Source organism: Lipotes vexillifer, unplaced genomic scaffold (genome assembly GCF_000442215.2).
Source record: "Lipotes vexillifer unplaced genomic scaffold, Lipotes_vexillifer_v1.1 scaffold382, whole genome shotgun sequence".
Taxonomy (NCBI): domain Eukaryota; kingdom Metazoa; phylum Chordata; class Mammalia; order Artiodactyla; family Lipotidae; genus Lipotes; species Lipotes vexillifer.
This window is the reverse complement of record NW_006780611.1, coordinates 8,783,683-8,800,271: the sequence shown is the minus strand read 5'-3', so window position 1 is coordinate 8,800,271 and position 16,589 is coordinate 8,783,683. Positions and strand designations below refer to the sequence as shown.

General features: G+C 39.2%; 1 protein-coding gene across 3 annotated transcripts in view; it reads left to right on the top strand.

Moving 5' to 3' along the window:
* Positions 1-16,589, top strand: part of TNRC6B (trinucleotide repeat containing adaptor 6B) — a 190,894-nt gene that overhangs the window by 43,574 nt on the left and 130,731 nt on the right. The window contains exon 1 of one of the 3 annotated variants that reach the window (XM_007453989.1): positions 11,075-11,277. The exons of 1 other annotated variant lie outside the window; for it this stretch is intronic. In XM_007453989.1, coding sequence (XP_007454051.1) covers positions 11,273-11,277 — 5 coding nt within the window. In that variant the 5' untranslated portion in view covers positions 11,075-11,272. Of the gene's footprint in view, positions 1-11,074; positions 11,278-16,589 lie in introns of those variants that run through there. One more of the 3 variants, XM_007453990.1, reaches the window with a different exon arrangement.

Below are 16,589 nucleotides of genomic sequence, written 5' to 3'. Positions count from 1 at the left end.
AAAGAGACCCTTCTTTCTGACCAGGAGCAAACCTAGGTTTTGTGGGAATGCTCTTTAGGAAAAAGAAAATCAGATAACCAACAAGGACCTACTGTATAGCACAGGGAACTCTACTCAATATTCTGTGATAACCTATATGAGAAAAGAATCTAAAAAAGGATGAATATACATATATATATAACTGAATCACTTTGCTAACACAACATTGTAAATCAACTCTACTCCAATAAAATTTTACAAAAAGAAAATTTCAAATACATAATTGGTACAAAGTGAATATTTATTTACAATGAGGAAAGAAATCACAAAAATGGCAACTTAAAAAAAGTTGACAAATAATATTTTATATTAATTTGTATTAATATTTGCCTAACACATTGCTGTAAAGTTTTTTTCCCAACATTTTCTGGCTGCTTACTCTTTGATTGACCCTTCATATTACAATTCTGTGATATTTTCTAAAAAGAGATAGAGATAATTCAGTGTTTTCTATAGCATGGTTGACCAAAATATGTTGTTTGTTATTGATAGATTAGAGAAGTTCCTTTCATCTTCACAACCTGTTATTGGCTATATCATATAAATTTGTAAGATTGTTATCGATTTTGGGAAAACCTCTAGCAAGTATCTTTTACAAATAGGCTATACGATTGCAAGGCTTCATTTTTTTCTCGTATATTGACTACCCTGAAATACTCTTTGAATTGACACATTTATATCATGGTATGATCTGGCCCTGCACATTTCTGTCAGTATGCACAATGAGTTGGCCCAGCAATATCTTTGTTCACAGGATGGTTAATAGTAACTCAGCCATACAAGGAAGTGACTGAGAACCACATAAATATATTCCATTAAAACCAAAGGGAGTTCCCTGGGGGCACAGTGGTTAAGAATCCACCTGCCAATGCAGGGGACACGAGTTCGAGCCCTGGTCTGGGAATATCCCACATGCCGCAGAGCATCTAAGCCCGTGTGCCACAGCTACTGAGCCTGAGCTCTAGAGCCCGAAGCCACAACTACTGAGCCCGCATGCCACAACTACTGAAGCCCTTGCATCTAGAGCCTGTGCTCTGCAACAAGAGAAGCCACCGCAGTGAGAAGCCCATGCACTGCAGCGAAGACCCAGTGCAGCCAAAAATAAATTAATTAATTAAAAAAAAACCCCAAACCAATAAAATATCATCAACACAGCTTTCCCTTTAGGAATCCCCCAAAGGCCTATAGCCACTCTGACTCTATTGACAGGGGGGATCATGGTGTGGGGGGGAGTTGAGATGGAAAGAGGCTGTGGTTTTGACAATCTGTGTTAAGATTGTGAGGAAAAATACATTGCCTTTGCACATTTTTAAAAATAATTGGTCATTTGGAACAAAGTTGGAGAACTCACACTCCTAATTTCAAAATATATTACAAAGCTACAGTAATCAAAAACAGTGTGGTACTGGCATTAAGACAGGCAAACAGGCAAATGGAAAGAATAGAAAGCCCAGAAATAAACCCTCATATAAGGTCAGACTATCTTTGACAAAGGTGCTAAGACCATTCAATGGGGAACAGAGAGTCTTTTCAACATATGGCACTGGGAATTTTCAATACCCATTTGCGAAAGAATGAAGTTGGACCCTTATCTTATACTTATATACAAATATTAACTCAACATGGATCAAAGACCTAAGCCTAAGACCTACAACTATAAAACTCCTAAAAGAAAACATAGGAAAAAAGCTTCATGATATTGGACTTGGCAGTGTTTTTTGGATATGACACCAAAAGCATAGGCATAAAAGCAAAAATAGACAAATGGAACTACATCAAAGTTAAAATTTTTTATGCATCAAAGAACACAGTCATAGAGTAAAAAGGCATTCTACAGATTGTGAGGAAATATTTGCAAATCATATTATCTAATAAGAGATTAATATCCAGAATATATAAAGAGCAACTCAACAACAGCAAAAATCAAATAACCTGATTAAAAAATGTCCAAAGGCCTTGAATAGACATTTCTCCAAAGATGATAAAATAAATGGCCTTTACACATATGAAAAGATGCTCAGCATCACTAATCATCAAGGAAATGCAAATCAAAACCACAATGAGATGTCATTTCACACCCATCAGGATAACTACTATCAAAAAAAAAAAAAAAAGCAAGAAACAAAATAAATATTGGCAAGGATCTGGAGAAAATGGAACCTTTGTGCACTATTGGTGGGATTATAAAATGGCATAACTTCGATGGAAAACAGTGTAGAGTTTCCTCAAAAACTCAAAATTAGAACTACCAAATGATCCAGGAATCCCCTTTCTGGTTATGTATCCAAAAGAATTGAAAGCAAGGTCTTGAAGAAATATTTGCACACTCATATTCATAGCAGCATTATTCATAATAGCCAAGGGGTAGAATCAACTCAGGTGTCCCATTGGTGGATGAATGGATAAACAAAATGTGGTATATACAGGAAATGGAATATTATTCACTCATAAAATGATGGAAATCCTATTAAATGCTACAACAGGGATGGAACCTTGAAAATATTATAAGTGAAATAAGCCAGTCACAAAAAGACAAATACTGTATGATCCTACTTTTATGAGGTATCTAAAGTAGTCAAATTTATGTAAATAGAAAGTAAAATGGTGGTTACCAGGAGCTGGGGGGAGGGGGAGAAGGGGAGTTGTTTAATGGCTATACAATTTCAGACTTGCAAGATGAAAAAGTTCTGGAGATCTGTTTCGCAACAATGTGAATATATTTAACACTGCTGAACTGTACACTTAAAAATGGTTAAGATGGTAAATTTTACATATTTTACTACAATAAAAAAAAAAAGAGAGATCATCTGGGCATAGTTTCAGGACCCCTCCTAGGGCTTTGGGAGAGCCCCATGAAAGTGAGGGGTCCTGCAGCTAAAGCTTCATTAGCTTCATACTGAAGCATCTGGGTTTTTTTGTGTTCTTTTGGTTTTGTTTTTTGTTTTACTTTTATTTGCATTTATTTTTTTGTGGTATTTATTCTGGTCCGTAAGTTTTTGTTTCTTCTGGAATATCTTTTTTTTCTGTGCAACCTCTTCTTCTGGTTTAGGAACAATCTGTTCTTTTTCAGTAAGGATATCTCAGTGTGGCAGGGAGAGCTCATGTATGGGTTGATCTGACCATGAGCTCTGTTAAGTCCTGCACCACATCCTGGGGACTTCATTCACCTGGATGTGCTCAATGACCAGAGAATCTACCCCTAAACCCTTAAGTTCAGCATTACTCTATGGATTATTGAGCATGTGCAGTAAAAATTCACACTCTTTTTGGGCCATGGAGCCCCACTGTTTGGCCCGGGCACACCTACCAACTCCACCATTGTAATAACAGGATGGCACACATTGCTGAAACATCTATTTTGACCATTATGATTCTGTCCTTCCTTTGAAACTCAGCTCAGATGAGCTATAGTGTCTCAATTTTCTAACTCCTGTCTCTCTGAGGGTTGGAACCATATAGTTAACAATTTATCTTATACTTTCTTGTTGACTGTCCAGCGTCTTATCTCCTAATTATAGGATGTTAAGTGTTGTTTCTTTTGCCTCTTATAAATACCCAGGTTAATAGTATTCATCTATTCATTCTTTTGCTTATTCATTTGGTCATTCATTCAGCAAACATTAATTGAATTCCTCCTGTGTACTAGAGATAGAAATAATAACCATATACCCTGCCCTTAAGAAGCTCATAGTTTAGAGGGGGAAGCACCAAGTAAATGGGTAACAATAACAGTAGGGTTTGAAGGTGCTTCCGTAGAGGCATATACAGGGTGCCAGGAAGCACAGAGGAGGACACTGAACTCAAACAGGAGTGTCAAGGAAGGCATCCTCCAGACGCAAATTTGATTTTTGAGGTTTGGTTCTAAAGAATCTGAGAATTTTCTTTTAATGTTCCTTAAAAGGTCTGCTAGCATTCTAATTTATAAATGTGTAATAGGAGTGTAAATGCTAACCTTCTCCAAAGATTTTGGATTCTAGTTGTGTTAGAGATTCCACTGTAGTTTTGACTACTATTTCTATCTATATACCTTCTGACTTTGTTGGGGATAAAAATTCTGAACAAACTTAGTTCTTACATTTATTTCTCATCAGCCTTCATCATCGCTGTCATTTGGTAGTACTGAAGTTGATAAGACTTAGAAAAGCTTTTGCCTTTCCTGTGTTTTCTACACGACGAACTCCTACTGATTCTTTAAGACTTGGTTTAAAATCTTACCTCCCCTGTGAAACCTTTTCTGACTCTCAGCAGTTAGTTCTTTGTATTCTTATAGCGTAACTATCTATATATCTCAATTTATTCTTTAATTATGGCAGTTACCATGCTATATTTTAATTATGGATTTACATGTCTCTGTCCTTCAAGGTGTTAAAATCCTCTTTGTACCCTCCTGGGCTTGGTTCTAGCACAGCATCTAATACATAGTAGATGCTTAAAAGATGGTTCTTGACTGAATGAACGGTGAGTTCAGAGTTTGGAGTCTTATTTTTGAAAGGGTGGATTGGCCTTACTATACTTCATGGTCACAGATTGCATGTTTTTTTTTTTTTTTTTTTTTTTAATATTTACTTATTTGGCTGTACCGGGTCTTAGTTGCAGCACGCGGGATCTTTTAGTTGTGGCATGCAGCATTTTTTTAAAAAATAAATTTATTTATTTTATTTTTGGCTGTGTTGGGTCTTTGTTGCTGCACGTAGGCCATCTCTAGTTGCAGTGAGCAGGGGCTACTCTTCGTTGTGGTGCGCAGGCTTCTCATTGCGGTGGCTTCTCTTGTTGTAGAGCACGGGCTCTAGGAGCACAGGCTTCAGTAGTTGTGGCTCACGGGCTCTAGAGCGCGGGCTCTTTAGTTGCCCCACAGCATGTGGGATCTTCCTGGACCAGGGCTCGAACCTGTGTCCCCTGCATTGGCAGGTGGATTCTTAACCACTGTGCCACCAGGGAAGCCCCCATGCAGGATCTTTAGTTGCAGCATGTGGGATCTAGTTCCCTGACCAGGGATCGAACCCAGGCCCCCTGCATTGGAAACATGGAGTCTTAGCCACTGGACCACCAGGGGAGTCCCGCAGATTGCATTCTTAACAACAACCAGTTATCTAACTTACGATAGAAGCCCCTCTACCACCTCCATCTGACTCCCTCACCTAGAAGTCCACAGTTGCCTTCCAACTTGTCTCTGCTTCTCCACTTGGTCCTCTGTAGTGTATTCTCCATATAGAAGCCAGGATGAGCTTTTGAACACATAACTCTGATTCTGTCTCTCCTAAAGTGGTAGTAAGACCTCCATGGGTCCTTGGAATGTTTACTTTGGGAGGTTTTGGAGACTTTGTCCCATTTTATAGGAAACATATTAAAAGGTACCCTCATCCCTTATTTTTTTTTAAAAAAATATTTGTTTATTTAGTTGGCTGTGTTGGGTCTTAGTTGCAGCACATGGGCTTAGTTGCCCCGCCATCTTAGTTCCCCAACCAGGGATCGAACCCATGTCCCCTTCATTGGAAGGCAGATTCTTAACTACTGGACCACCAGGGAAGCCCCTCATCCCATATTAAATACATGGTTTTATTTATTTTTGCTATCGTATGTTAAAAGAATTTTGCTTCTGAAATTCTTTGGCTACAAATAACTGACTTAATTTGTAATCACCTAAGATTTCTTAATAATTAACATATTTAGTATTTTTTGCAAAGTGAGAATTATTTTCAAATGTAATGAAACCTTATAAATGCTAAACTTAGTGAATGAGATTGTTGGGTGTTATATTCCAAGGACACTGAAGCATTTATTAATTTTTATGGTTATAATTTTCTTTTTGTATTTTGGACTTGTAAATATATTTTTTCAGGTCCCAAACATTTGCCTAGACCCTTAAAAAGCTTGTAGATCCGAGATATTAAGTGGAGACTGCGTAATGGATAAAAGGGCACTGTTCACTCTCCTGCTTTAAAATTCTTTTGTGACTTTCCACCGTTCTTAACAATAACATCCTTTCTGTGGCCTGCAAGACCCACTATGATCTAGCCCCTCCCACCTCCTCGGCTTCTTCTCCCACCTCTCTCCCCTGGTCACCTGGCCTATCCTGATCATCCCTCTTGTTCTTTCAACACTCAAGCAATTGCTTTTCAGCTCAGCTTAAATGCCCCTCCTGAGAAAAGCCTTCCCTAACCACCTGATCTAAAGTGAGCCTCTCTGTTTTTCCACATCCCATCAACTCTTTACTTCCTTCTCAGTGAATTTCCTTCTCCCATGAGGATATTGGCTCCATGTGGACGAGAACCTACCCTGTTTGGTACTACTGTATCCGCAGCACCTAGCACAGACACAGAGAAAGCAGTTAATACATACTTGTTGAACAAATGAAGAGTTATGTTAATAGATTTTGTAATTTAACAATCCTCGAATTGTTGGTATAAACCCTACATGGTCATAATGAATTATTCTCTTAAAACTGGTAAATTCTATTTGCTAATATTTTACTTAGGATTTTTGTGTTCGTCTTCACAAATGAAGATTGGTCTGTAGTTTTATTTTTCATACCGCATCTGAGTCCAGATGGGTATCAGGAATATGTTAGCCTCATAGACGAAATTAGGAAGCTTTCTCTTCTGTCTCCATAAGTTCGGGAACAGTAGAGATAACATGAAATTATCTGTTTGATAGAAGAAAACTACTTATGCCTGACGTAGTTTCAGAGGCTAGTTCTTTGAATAATTATCTAACACATTTCGGCAATGGGTTTTTTTTTTTTTTTTTGCGGTACGCGGGCCTCTCCCTGCTGTGGCCTCTCCCGTTGCGGAGCACAGGCTCCGGACGCGCAGGCCCAGCGGCCATGGCTCACGGGCCCAGCCGCTCCGCGGCATGTGGGATCTTCCCGGACCGGGGCACGAACCCGTGTCCCCTGCCTCGGCAGGCGGACTCTCAGCTACTGCGCCACCAGGGAAGCCCCTCTCTTGTTTTTAATTGATCAGACTTTCCAAAGGATTATCCACTTTTATTTTATTTTTTATTAATTTTTAAAACTTAATTTTAAATTTTTATTGTTATTATTTTCATTGAAGTATAGTTGATTTACAGTATTGTGTTAGTTTCAGGTGTACAGTACAGTGATTCAGTTACAGATATGTGTGTGTGTGTATATATATATATGCCTTTTCAGATTCTTTTCCCTTATAGGTTATTACTAAATACTGAGTATAGTTCTCTGTGCTATACAGTAGGTCTTTGTTGGTTATCTATTTTATATATAATAGTGTGTATAAATTAATCCCAACCTCCTAATTTATCCCCCCCAACCCCCTTTACCCCTTGGTAACTATAAGTTTGTTTTCTATGTCTGTGAGTCTCTTTCTGTTTTGTAAATAAGCTCATTTGTATCATTTTTTTAGATTCCATGTATAAGCGATATCATATGATATTTGTCTTTATCTGGCTTACTTCATTTAGTATGATAATCTCTAGGTCTCTCCGTGTTGCCACAAACGGCATTATTTCACTCTCTTTTACGGCTGAGTAGTATTCTATTATATATATATGTATACCACATCTTCTTTATCCATTCATCTGTCAATAGACATTTAGGTTGATTGGCTATTGTAAGTAGTGCTGGAGTGAACATTGGGATGCATGTATCTTTTCGAATTACGGTTTTCTCCAGGTATATGCCCAGTTATTTATTTTTTGAAACAAAATTTTTTTAAAATTTTAAGTATAGTTGATTTACAGCGTTAATTTCTGCTGTACTGCAAAGTGTGTTATACATATATATAAATTTTTAAAATTTATCTTTATTTATTTATTTTTGGCTGCGTTGCATCTTCATTGCTGCACACAGTCTTTCTCTAGTTGCGGCGAGCGGGGGCTGCTCTTTGTTGCAATGCGCAGGCTTCTCATTGCAGTGGCTTCTATTGTTGCGGAGCACAGGCTCTAGGTGCGCGGGCTTCAGTAGTTGTGGCACACGGGCTCAGTAGTTGTGAGCTAGCTCTAGTCTAGAGCTCACGGGCTCTAGAGTGCAAGCTCAATAGTTGTGGCGCACGGGCTTAGTTGCTCCACGGCACGTGGGAGCTTCCTGGACCAGGGCTTGAACCCGTGTCCCCTGCATTGGCAGGCGGATTCATAACCACTGTGCCACCAGAGAAGCCCCATATATATAAATTTTTAAATATTCTTTTCTATTATGATTTATCTCGGATATTGAATATGGTTCCCTGTTGTTTATCCATTCTCTATGTAATAGTTTGCATCTGCTAAACCTGAACTCCCAGTCTATCCCTTTCCTACACCCCTCTCCCTTGGCAGCCACAAGTCTGTTCTCTCTGTCTGTGAGTCTGTTTCTGTTTTGTAGATAGGTTCATTTTAAAACAAGCAAAAGTTTTTTGAATCAATAAAGATTCAGTCTACTCTTTATGATTTTATCATTGTTAATTTATTTTTTGAGTTCATTACTCATTTTGTAGATTTTTGAGTTAAATATGTTCAGTTCATTATTTTTCAATCATGTTTCCTCATACAAATATTTTAGTAGTGGTTATATAGTCAGCGAAGGTGCCAACTTTGAAAGATAACACTCATTTGAACATATAAGTTCAGGTTTATTTGTTTTAAAAGTAAACTCATTTTTTGTTACTTTGTATCCTCACTTTGTAATATAATTTAAAAACTCTGTCTAATTGTAACAATAAGTATAACTATATCACAAAGTCCAAAATGCCTGGAAATACAGGGGAAATAGTGCATTTATTACACTTCTTTCTTTTAGATGAACAATTGAACTAATTGTTTTAAGTTTAGAGGTATCTCACCAAGAAAAAGATTCCTGGAGGTTGAAGAAAATTGATCATATCATTTGAAAATAGAGCTAATATTTTGCTTTAAAATGTGTTTGTTTCTCTACGTTTTGTGCAGCTTGCTATAACACAAGGAAACACATAGTCACGTTTATATGATAATATTCTGCACTGAGGAGTGGAGACTTGGCAAAATTCAGTCTTATAAAGAAATTCTGTTCATCACAAATTAAAACAAGGCAGCTGTACAATTTCCATGCATTTTAACATGTTGAGCATGCTCCACATAAGTAAGCTTTCCGTAGCTCATCTGGAAGGTATTGGAAGGATAAAAATAGACTAAATGTTCAAAATTTCCATCATAGGAGTTTCCTGCTTTTGCTTACAATCTCAATTGTCAGTTCAGGTCCTGGCTCCTACTCCACTCGGGTCTGTGCAAAGACAGTGGAAGCGTTTACGCCATAAATATTCAAGCTGCCAGATCATCTAGGCATTGGCCTCTGTCTGCCCTGAAACAGCTCCTTTCTGGTTCTTCTATCACAGTGGAAAAAGCTAAGGAGGGAGACTGTATAAAGACCCAGAAGCCAGGATGACAAACGTGTGGGATTTAGAAAGGGTTCGTAGGTTCCTTTTCAAGGAACGCTGGGCTTACAGAATCCATCATTTCTGTGCTGGCTGGCATGTCAGATTACGCTTGGTCAGCCCAGTTCATTTGGGAGAATCACACTGTGGAATCTGAGCTTTTCTGGTTCATAGAAATAGATGGAGTCTGATAGTCACAGGGCACTTTTGCCCACTTTATATGATTTTAGTTACTTTATTTCCTCAAGCAGTCCTTAAAACAAATAGATGGAGATGATTTTCTGGAAACTATGTGACTTTTATTCCTTGTATTTGGATAGCACATTTCCTCTGTTCAGCCCAGCACTTCTGAATGGAGGTCTAAGTCATTAATTCATTCATTTATTTACCTACTATGTGGGGCTAGGTAGGTGTCAGGCCTCACACAGCAGTGAAGGAAGATGTGGTATGTGTCCTTCTACATACTGGGGACGACCAACTATAGGCAACTTCTTTGACAAATAATAAATTGCAGTTACGCCTGGTGCTATGAAGAAGTCGTAAGGGAAGTTATGCGAGTGTTGAACAGGAAGGCCTGGTCTAGACGGGGAGGGTCAAGGAAAACTTCCCTGGGGTAATGACTTTTGAGATGGCAAGGATAAGATGAAACAGAACTGCTAAAAACAAAGAAGCCGAGTACAGTTTTAGGGCTGAAAGGAATCAAAGATACCATCTACTGATGGCCAGTCCTTACATTCCACAAATGAGAAAACTGAGGCCTGGAAGGTAAAGGGAGTTGTCTAACTAAGGTTACACAGCCTGTTAGCCCCAGAGCTAGAGACGCAAACCCAGCGTAGTTTTCTTAGGTGGGTTGAAAGCAAGATGCACCGAGTCAGAAGAAGGCTCTTAGGAATGGGGGAGACCAGGTAGGTTTTAAATTTTAGCGCTGACTCTAGGTCAGCTGCTGAGCTGCTTGCTCAGGTCGGGGAGGGGATTAAAGGTGACTCAGATCTGCCAGCTTGCTGTGCTGTAGCATAGTTTTTATTTGGGGTGCGGGGAGGAGGTACCAAACATACGTACACCCGAAACAATAAATGTGGAGTTCAGTTGGGAAACCAGTCACTGTTCTGCAGCTGTCTAGCTGTGTGATTGGGATAAGTCACTTAACCTCTCTGAGTTGGCATTCACAGATTATACTTTGGTATGTTTCCTTTCAGTCTTTTCCTGTGCATTTTAGGAGCTTGTTAGAGATCAGTTGTGTCCTATATTTCACCTCAGTCTTTTAAGACGAAAGTCTCTTGTTTGGGTAAGGTGTTGTTTAAGCCCCTTTTTAAAGAGTTGTTTGCCAGCCTGTGCTCGCCCAAACATCCAGAGAATAACTGTAGCAAGTGAGCCAAGCTCCAGGATCTGTAAGAATCGTTAGCAACTGAGAACATTTCTATAAACCAATAAAGGTTTTTATATTTTGTTCATCTGTTATCCTTATGCTGTTGCCACTTTCACATTCAGTGTGTGTAGGTGGAGAGTATGAGATAACAGCGTTTCACAAATGAAAGTGAGTGGAAAAGGGCCGCTTTCCCTTTAAGGTAGTTTCAGTCCCAGTTCCCTCCCCTTTCCTGATTGACAAACCTACCCAAAGTCACATGATCCGCCTCTATTTGAAGGTCACAAAAAGCTGTTTCCTTTAGAGACAGAGGGGGAGAGAGAGAGCAAGAGGGAGAGTGAGTGTGAGAGTTAGTTCAAGCCAAAATGGCCGACAGAGTCTCTGCTGGTTTCTGAATATTTAAAATACAAAAAAACAGATAGACAAAAAGAAATCATTTTTTGGACCTCTTTTCATTTCCATTTCTACCTTGTATGCCTCAATTTGCTGGATTTAAGCACTGCTGCACTTTATGAGGTTGGTAAATATTTTCAATTTTTTAAAACCAATTGATTTATATGGATCTTGTCTAACCGTTTTCACTAGTGGTGTTGCAAATCGACATTTGTCTAGCGTGGAGGCTGGCTTCAGACATTTCGTGAATCTGTGTAAATCAGACCCATGATGTACTTTTGGTTCGGCATTTTAGAAATGGAAAAGCCTTGGTAAAATATTTGATTTTGAAGTGATTTAATTGCACTTTTAATTTATATGCAGATTTTCATCATCGTTTCTGTCTTGCAAATAAATGAAGCTGCGAGTATTTGGAAATTTGGTATTTAGAAAGAGGTTTTTTAAAAAACACAGACCTCTCCCTGCCCCCTTAAATCTGCTGCAAAAATTTGCATAAATATAAATGGGTTTGCATTCTTTCGGCTGCTAAGGCCGACAAAGGATCTGGGAGGGCAAGCACTACCACGGGAAAACCTTTCTCTTTTCTTTTTTTTTAATGCTAGGCCATCCTTCCTAGAGAGATGTAAAACCTAAAATAAGACCTGATCCATTTTAAACATCAGGCTGGGGGCGAGTGAACACCAGGAGGTTTGGGGTTTGTAGATTCCCCTGCTTGAAAACCTCCCAAGCAATGTGTGGATCACCCCTCTCCTCTGCGCGCGCTCATTTGCACTGGGTCTCTGTGTGTGTTCTCAAATATGCAGCCAGATGCGCTTTTATTTTGATTGTGGTTCGAACCAAATGGTGGGACTATCTTGTAAACATGGTGTTTTAAAGGGTATAAACAGCTATTCCTCCCAATTAGGAATTATTTCTTTATCAGTTTCTCCTGTGGATTGGCTTTATTCGTTTCTCATAGATTACAATTTCTGTTTAATCTTACACAGATGAACTGTGCTTTTCAGCACAAATTCAGCATCTGTGTGTGTAGTTGCCTGTTTTAGCCACGTATCCATTGTGAAGTGGTCATATTGGGTCACCTAAATAAGTAGCTGTATGTGTTACCCCTGAAACTGTGTGTGCAGTGCACTGAAGTTAAATTCCATTACTCCTAATGCAGGATTCTAGAAAGCCTGGGAACAGGGAGGGAAGGCGGCTGAAAACTTGCTTTCTCAGAGCCACCTCCCCCTATCATTGTGAGAGTGTGATGTAATGCTTCTCGGTCGGGTGGGCTGAAAGGATCTGTTACAAAGTATAGTTTAGAAAGGGCATTTAAAATATGCAAATAGGTTGAATTCTCATATCCCCATCATTAAATATGTAGACTTGGATTAAAGCTAATTAAGCATAAATGGAATAATTTTGATCAGAAGTGAGCAGTGGCTTTTTTTGGCTGTTGTTGTTTCCTTTTTAATTAATCTAATTATGAGATGTTTGCTGGACCTGAAAGTGTTAAAAAAATGCAAAAAAATGCTGGACCATTTTGAAAATTTGACAGTCTGGAAGAGGGTGTGTAGTGCTTTCAAAAGCTTTATTCACTGTTAAAATGGATTGGCCTCTTGTGCTGAAAATGGCCTGTTTCTTTGGGCCAATTGTGTGTAGATGAAGGGACTTTCATGCTAATTTAACAAAAAGACTTTCCATTTGAATTCATAAAGATAATTAAAGTCTTCTGTCTCTAAAGAGCAAGTATTTTATTATTTTTCTAAAATTAATGTTGTTATTATATTAGTGGAAATGAGTAGAGAAGTGACGGTGTAAATTCAGTGTAAATTTTTTTGGTGGTATAAGTTCAGCTTTTGTGTAAGAGGGCTTGGAAACATTACAGTCAGGAGGTAATCTGGAACAAATTTGTCTCTTAAAAATTTTTTTTACAGCTTGAATTTAAAGGAAAAGACAGAAATTACCATAGTGATAGGGAGTGTTGCTTTGTGGTAGACCTAAGGAAAATTAGAGCTCTGATTTTTGTTGTTGTTTTTTCTGAAAATGAAAGCTCTTATTTGGGGCTTTACTTGTTAGATGATTCATTTTACACCCATTTCCTAAGTTGGCCTTACAGAAGAAGAATGAGAAGAACCTAAGCTTTCCATGTTTTGCCATTAGCTTGTTTTTGTGGACTGTAAACATGTGAATAGCAGTTTAATTCAGTTTGCAGAGCGGAGGGACCAGAAGCAGGGTGCCTGCTCTCTTAGGCAAGAAGAATAATGATATAATGAACACTAACAGAATGCCATCTGATTCTTTGAAATGTTTTGGTAAATATTCTTCTCTCCTAGACAGGTTGAGAAGTGCGATAAATAAGACCTGGTTTCACGTATGTGAGGCATTATGGCTCTGATGAGTTTCAGAAGCTCAGCTGCCATTTTGGATCGAAGTTCCTTCAGGGCCAGTCCTTATGGCACACCAGACTATGGGAATTCAGGAGCAAATAAAAATGAGTAATAAATCAAGTGTGCAGATGGATGGTATTTGTGCCTTTTGTTGAAGTTTTCTTTCTGTTGGTGGCATGAAATGAATCTAAAAACTTTAGAGATGTAGCTGATGTCATGAACAGCAAAACCCCAGGGATATTAGAACTTGCATGTTGTGGTTTTTAAAAATGAGACAGTGTATGCAGGGGAAGTTTCTTACTGGAGAAAAATAATATAATCCTCACTAAAGTCTCCCCACCCCCAATGCTGAGTCTACTTGTGATATTAATGTCATTATTCACAAGGCTACTCTGTCTCAGGAAGAATTGTCACAGATTCTTTATTAAGATTTTACTGAAGCGTCACAAAAATTGATAGCGCCTATTTATCAGAAGTGGTATCTTATTTTTAAACTGTTTTTCAGTCCTTCCATCTGTGTGCCAGAAAGGAAGCATTGGCATCTTTGGTATATGGCGCAAACTCAACCCTGTTGTTCAGCTTTGAATGGCCATTTGTTATTCTCTGTTGCCACTGGGACAGTCCTTTAAAAATCAACTTCTAAAAATTGAAGCAGAGACTTCTAAGGCTTTTCCAGCTCTTAAACCTACAAAGAGACACAGAAAGAGTGATATGTGATGATGAGACCTTCAGGTTCTGCAGAGCAGGCCCCAGCAGATAACAGTAGTAAGGGGTGGGCCTCACCCTACCCAACTTCCCCAGAACTGAAAAGTTTTGGAGAAATTTAATTTTTACAACTCAGTATAATCATTGACCTTCTGCAGTTTAAATTGGACAAGTCCCTGAGGCAACACAGGTGAATGTACTTTGTCCCTCCCCTCAAGGAGTACCCATCTAACAAGGGAGATACCCAGGTAAAGAACCAGTGGCTTTTCCTTGGTGCTATGTGTGCAACAGTTAGAACAAGTACCTGGTACATAAGTAGCCTGAGTATCTGCATTAGGAGAACCCTTATTTAAAGAAGCCAAATAATTACTCCTTATTAATTTTTAATTATCATTTGGATATTAGATTTTCTTTAAGTGGAACTTGGAATTTAAAGGTGGGGTTTCTGATCATTGGCTGGGGAGTGGGGCAGCCTATGCTAATTGTTTCCTAGTACAGTATTGTTCAAGGGTTTACACTAATCCGACTTCCCTCACCTTCTTGTGATTAAGACTTGTGGTGGAGTGGGTGGGGTGAATTGAAGCCACTTGGCCTGGAAAGGGATTTAACCCGCGATGGTGACATTTTAACATGTTTTCCTTTCTTTCTTCAAATATTCAGCAGTCATTTATTATGCCTGGTGCTGGTGTAGGTGCAGGGGGAGCTAAGAATTAATTTGGTCAGCCCATCGCCCTGAACAGCCACCGGTTCATGTGGAAATATTTGCCACCTGATGACTGTCTAACCTACTGCTTTGGGTTATGACTAGGATAACGCTATAGTTCTTTCACCTGATGGTCTGTCTCCTTACTGATAATCAGGGAATGAATGGTAAGTTTTTGCTTCTGGTAGTTCTAGAGACTTCGATTTAAGGTTTGACGAGATAGTCACTTTATCCTTTTTTTTTCTAGGCCTACAAAATTATCTTTTAAATTATCTCTGAGAACCTTGCAACTTAAGTTGCCTCCCTAGTCACTCTATCATATCCCTTAGTTTTACTTTTTTTTATGCCCCTTAATTGTGTCAGTATCTGAAATCACATTATTTGTGTGTGGTACATCACTCCCCACAAACCAAAGCAGACTTTAGTGTTTTGCTTATTGCTCAATCCTCAGCATCTAGAATAGGGCCTAGCACAAGTAAGTGCTCAATAAAAATGTGTTTGAATTAGACCTGAGTATAAGATCACCAGGACCATCTATGTGACCATAAGCCCCTGTTTCTTTTTCTTTTTTTTTTTTTCTCGGTACGCGGGCCTCTCACTGCTGTGTCCTCTCCCGTTGCGGAGCACAGACTCCGGACGCGCAGGCTCAGCGGCCATGGCTCACGGGCCCAGCCGCTCCGCGGCATGTGGGATCCTCCCGGACCGTGGCACGAAGCCGTGTCCCCAGCATCGGCAGGCGGACCCCCAACCACCCACCACCAGGGAAGCCCAAGCCCCTGTTTCTTAATCAGTAAAATGGGAATAATACGTTGTTGGGAAGCAGAAGGGAAATGCTATATGAAGGGGCCAGCACCTAGTCTCGTTGCTCAGTGTTTCCTTCCCCTTTTCTCTCTCTCTGTTAAGTAAACCAGAAAGGCTTTTATGGCCCCACAGATGCCTGATCCTCTCATGGCTCCCAGGATCATGACGCGCGGACACTGATTGCCCAGAGCTTCAGTTTGGATGAGGGCAGGGGCAGCGCTGAGCCTTTTCTTTTATTCAAGTCCCTACATTCCTATGGTCTGAGGTCATCTCTCCCTGCTCTCCCTTCCCTTCAGGCTCTGCCTCTGTGGTGTATCCACATTTGCTTGGCTGCTTTTCATACATTCTGTGTTTTGCATCAAAAGGTTCTCAACAGTTTCAAATGAATTGGTCTTAAAGTTTACAAGGCAAAGGAGAATATAAATACAGTGTTTTTTCCTTCATTTTCATTGTTCTGAGCCTGCACATGTAGACTCTGTTTAACCAAACTGGTAATAGTTTTGACTCAAAAGACAGATAAAATTAAAATTTAGGTCAATTGCCCACTTTATACAATGCTGTTGAATTAATATAGGTGACAAATAGCTTTCATTCATTGACCTTGGACTGGAATTTGTTTCAAAGAAAAACAAAATTTTTATCTGTTCATTCATTACAAATAATTATTTGAATACCTAGTACCTGCCAGACATTGGGATAAGAGCTAACATAGGAGTAGTAGGAAGATTGTTTTCCAGGTACCATTGCTGAGGTTAGAAAGAATATAAATGCAAGGAGCCTGGCCAGTCCTCAGGGTGTTGGGTGATTACAAAAGAGGGACACCCAACCCACATAGAGGGACCAGCTTATGCAAGGGC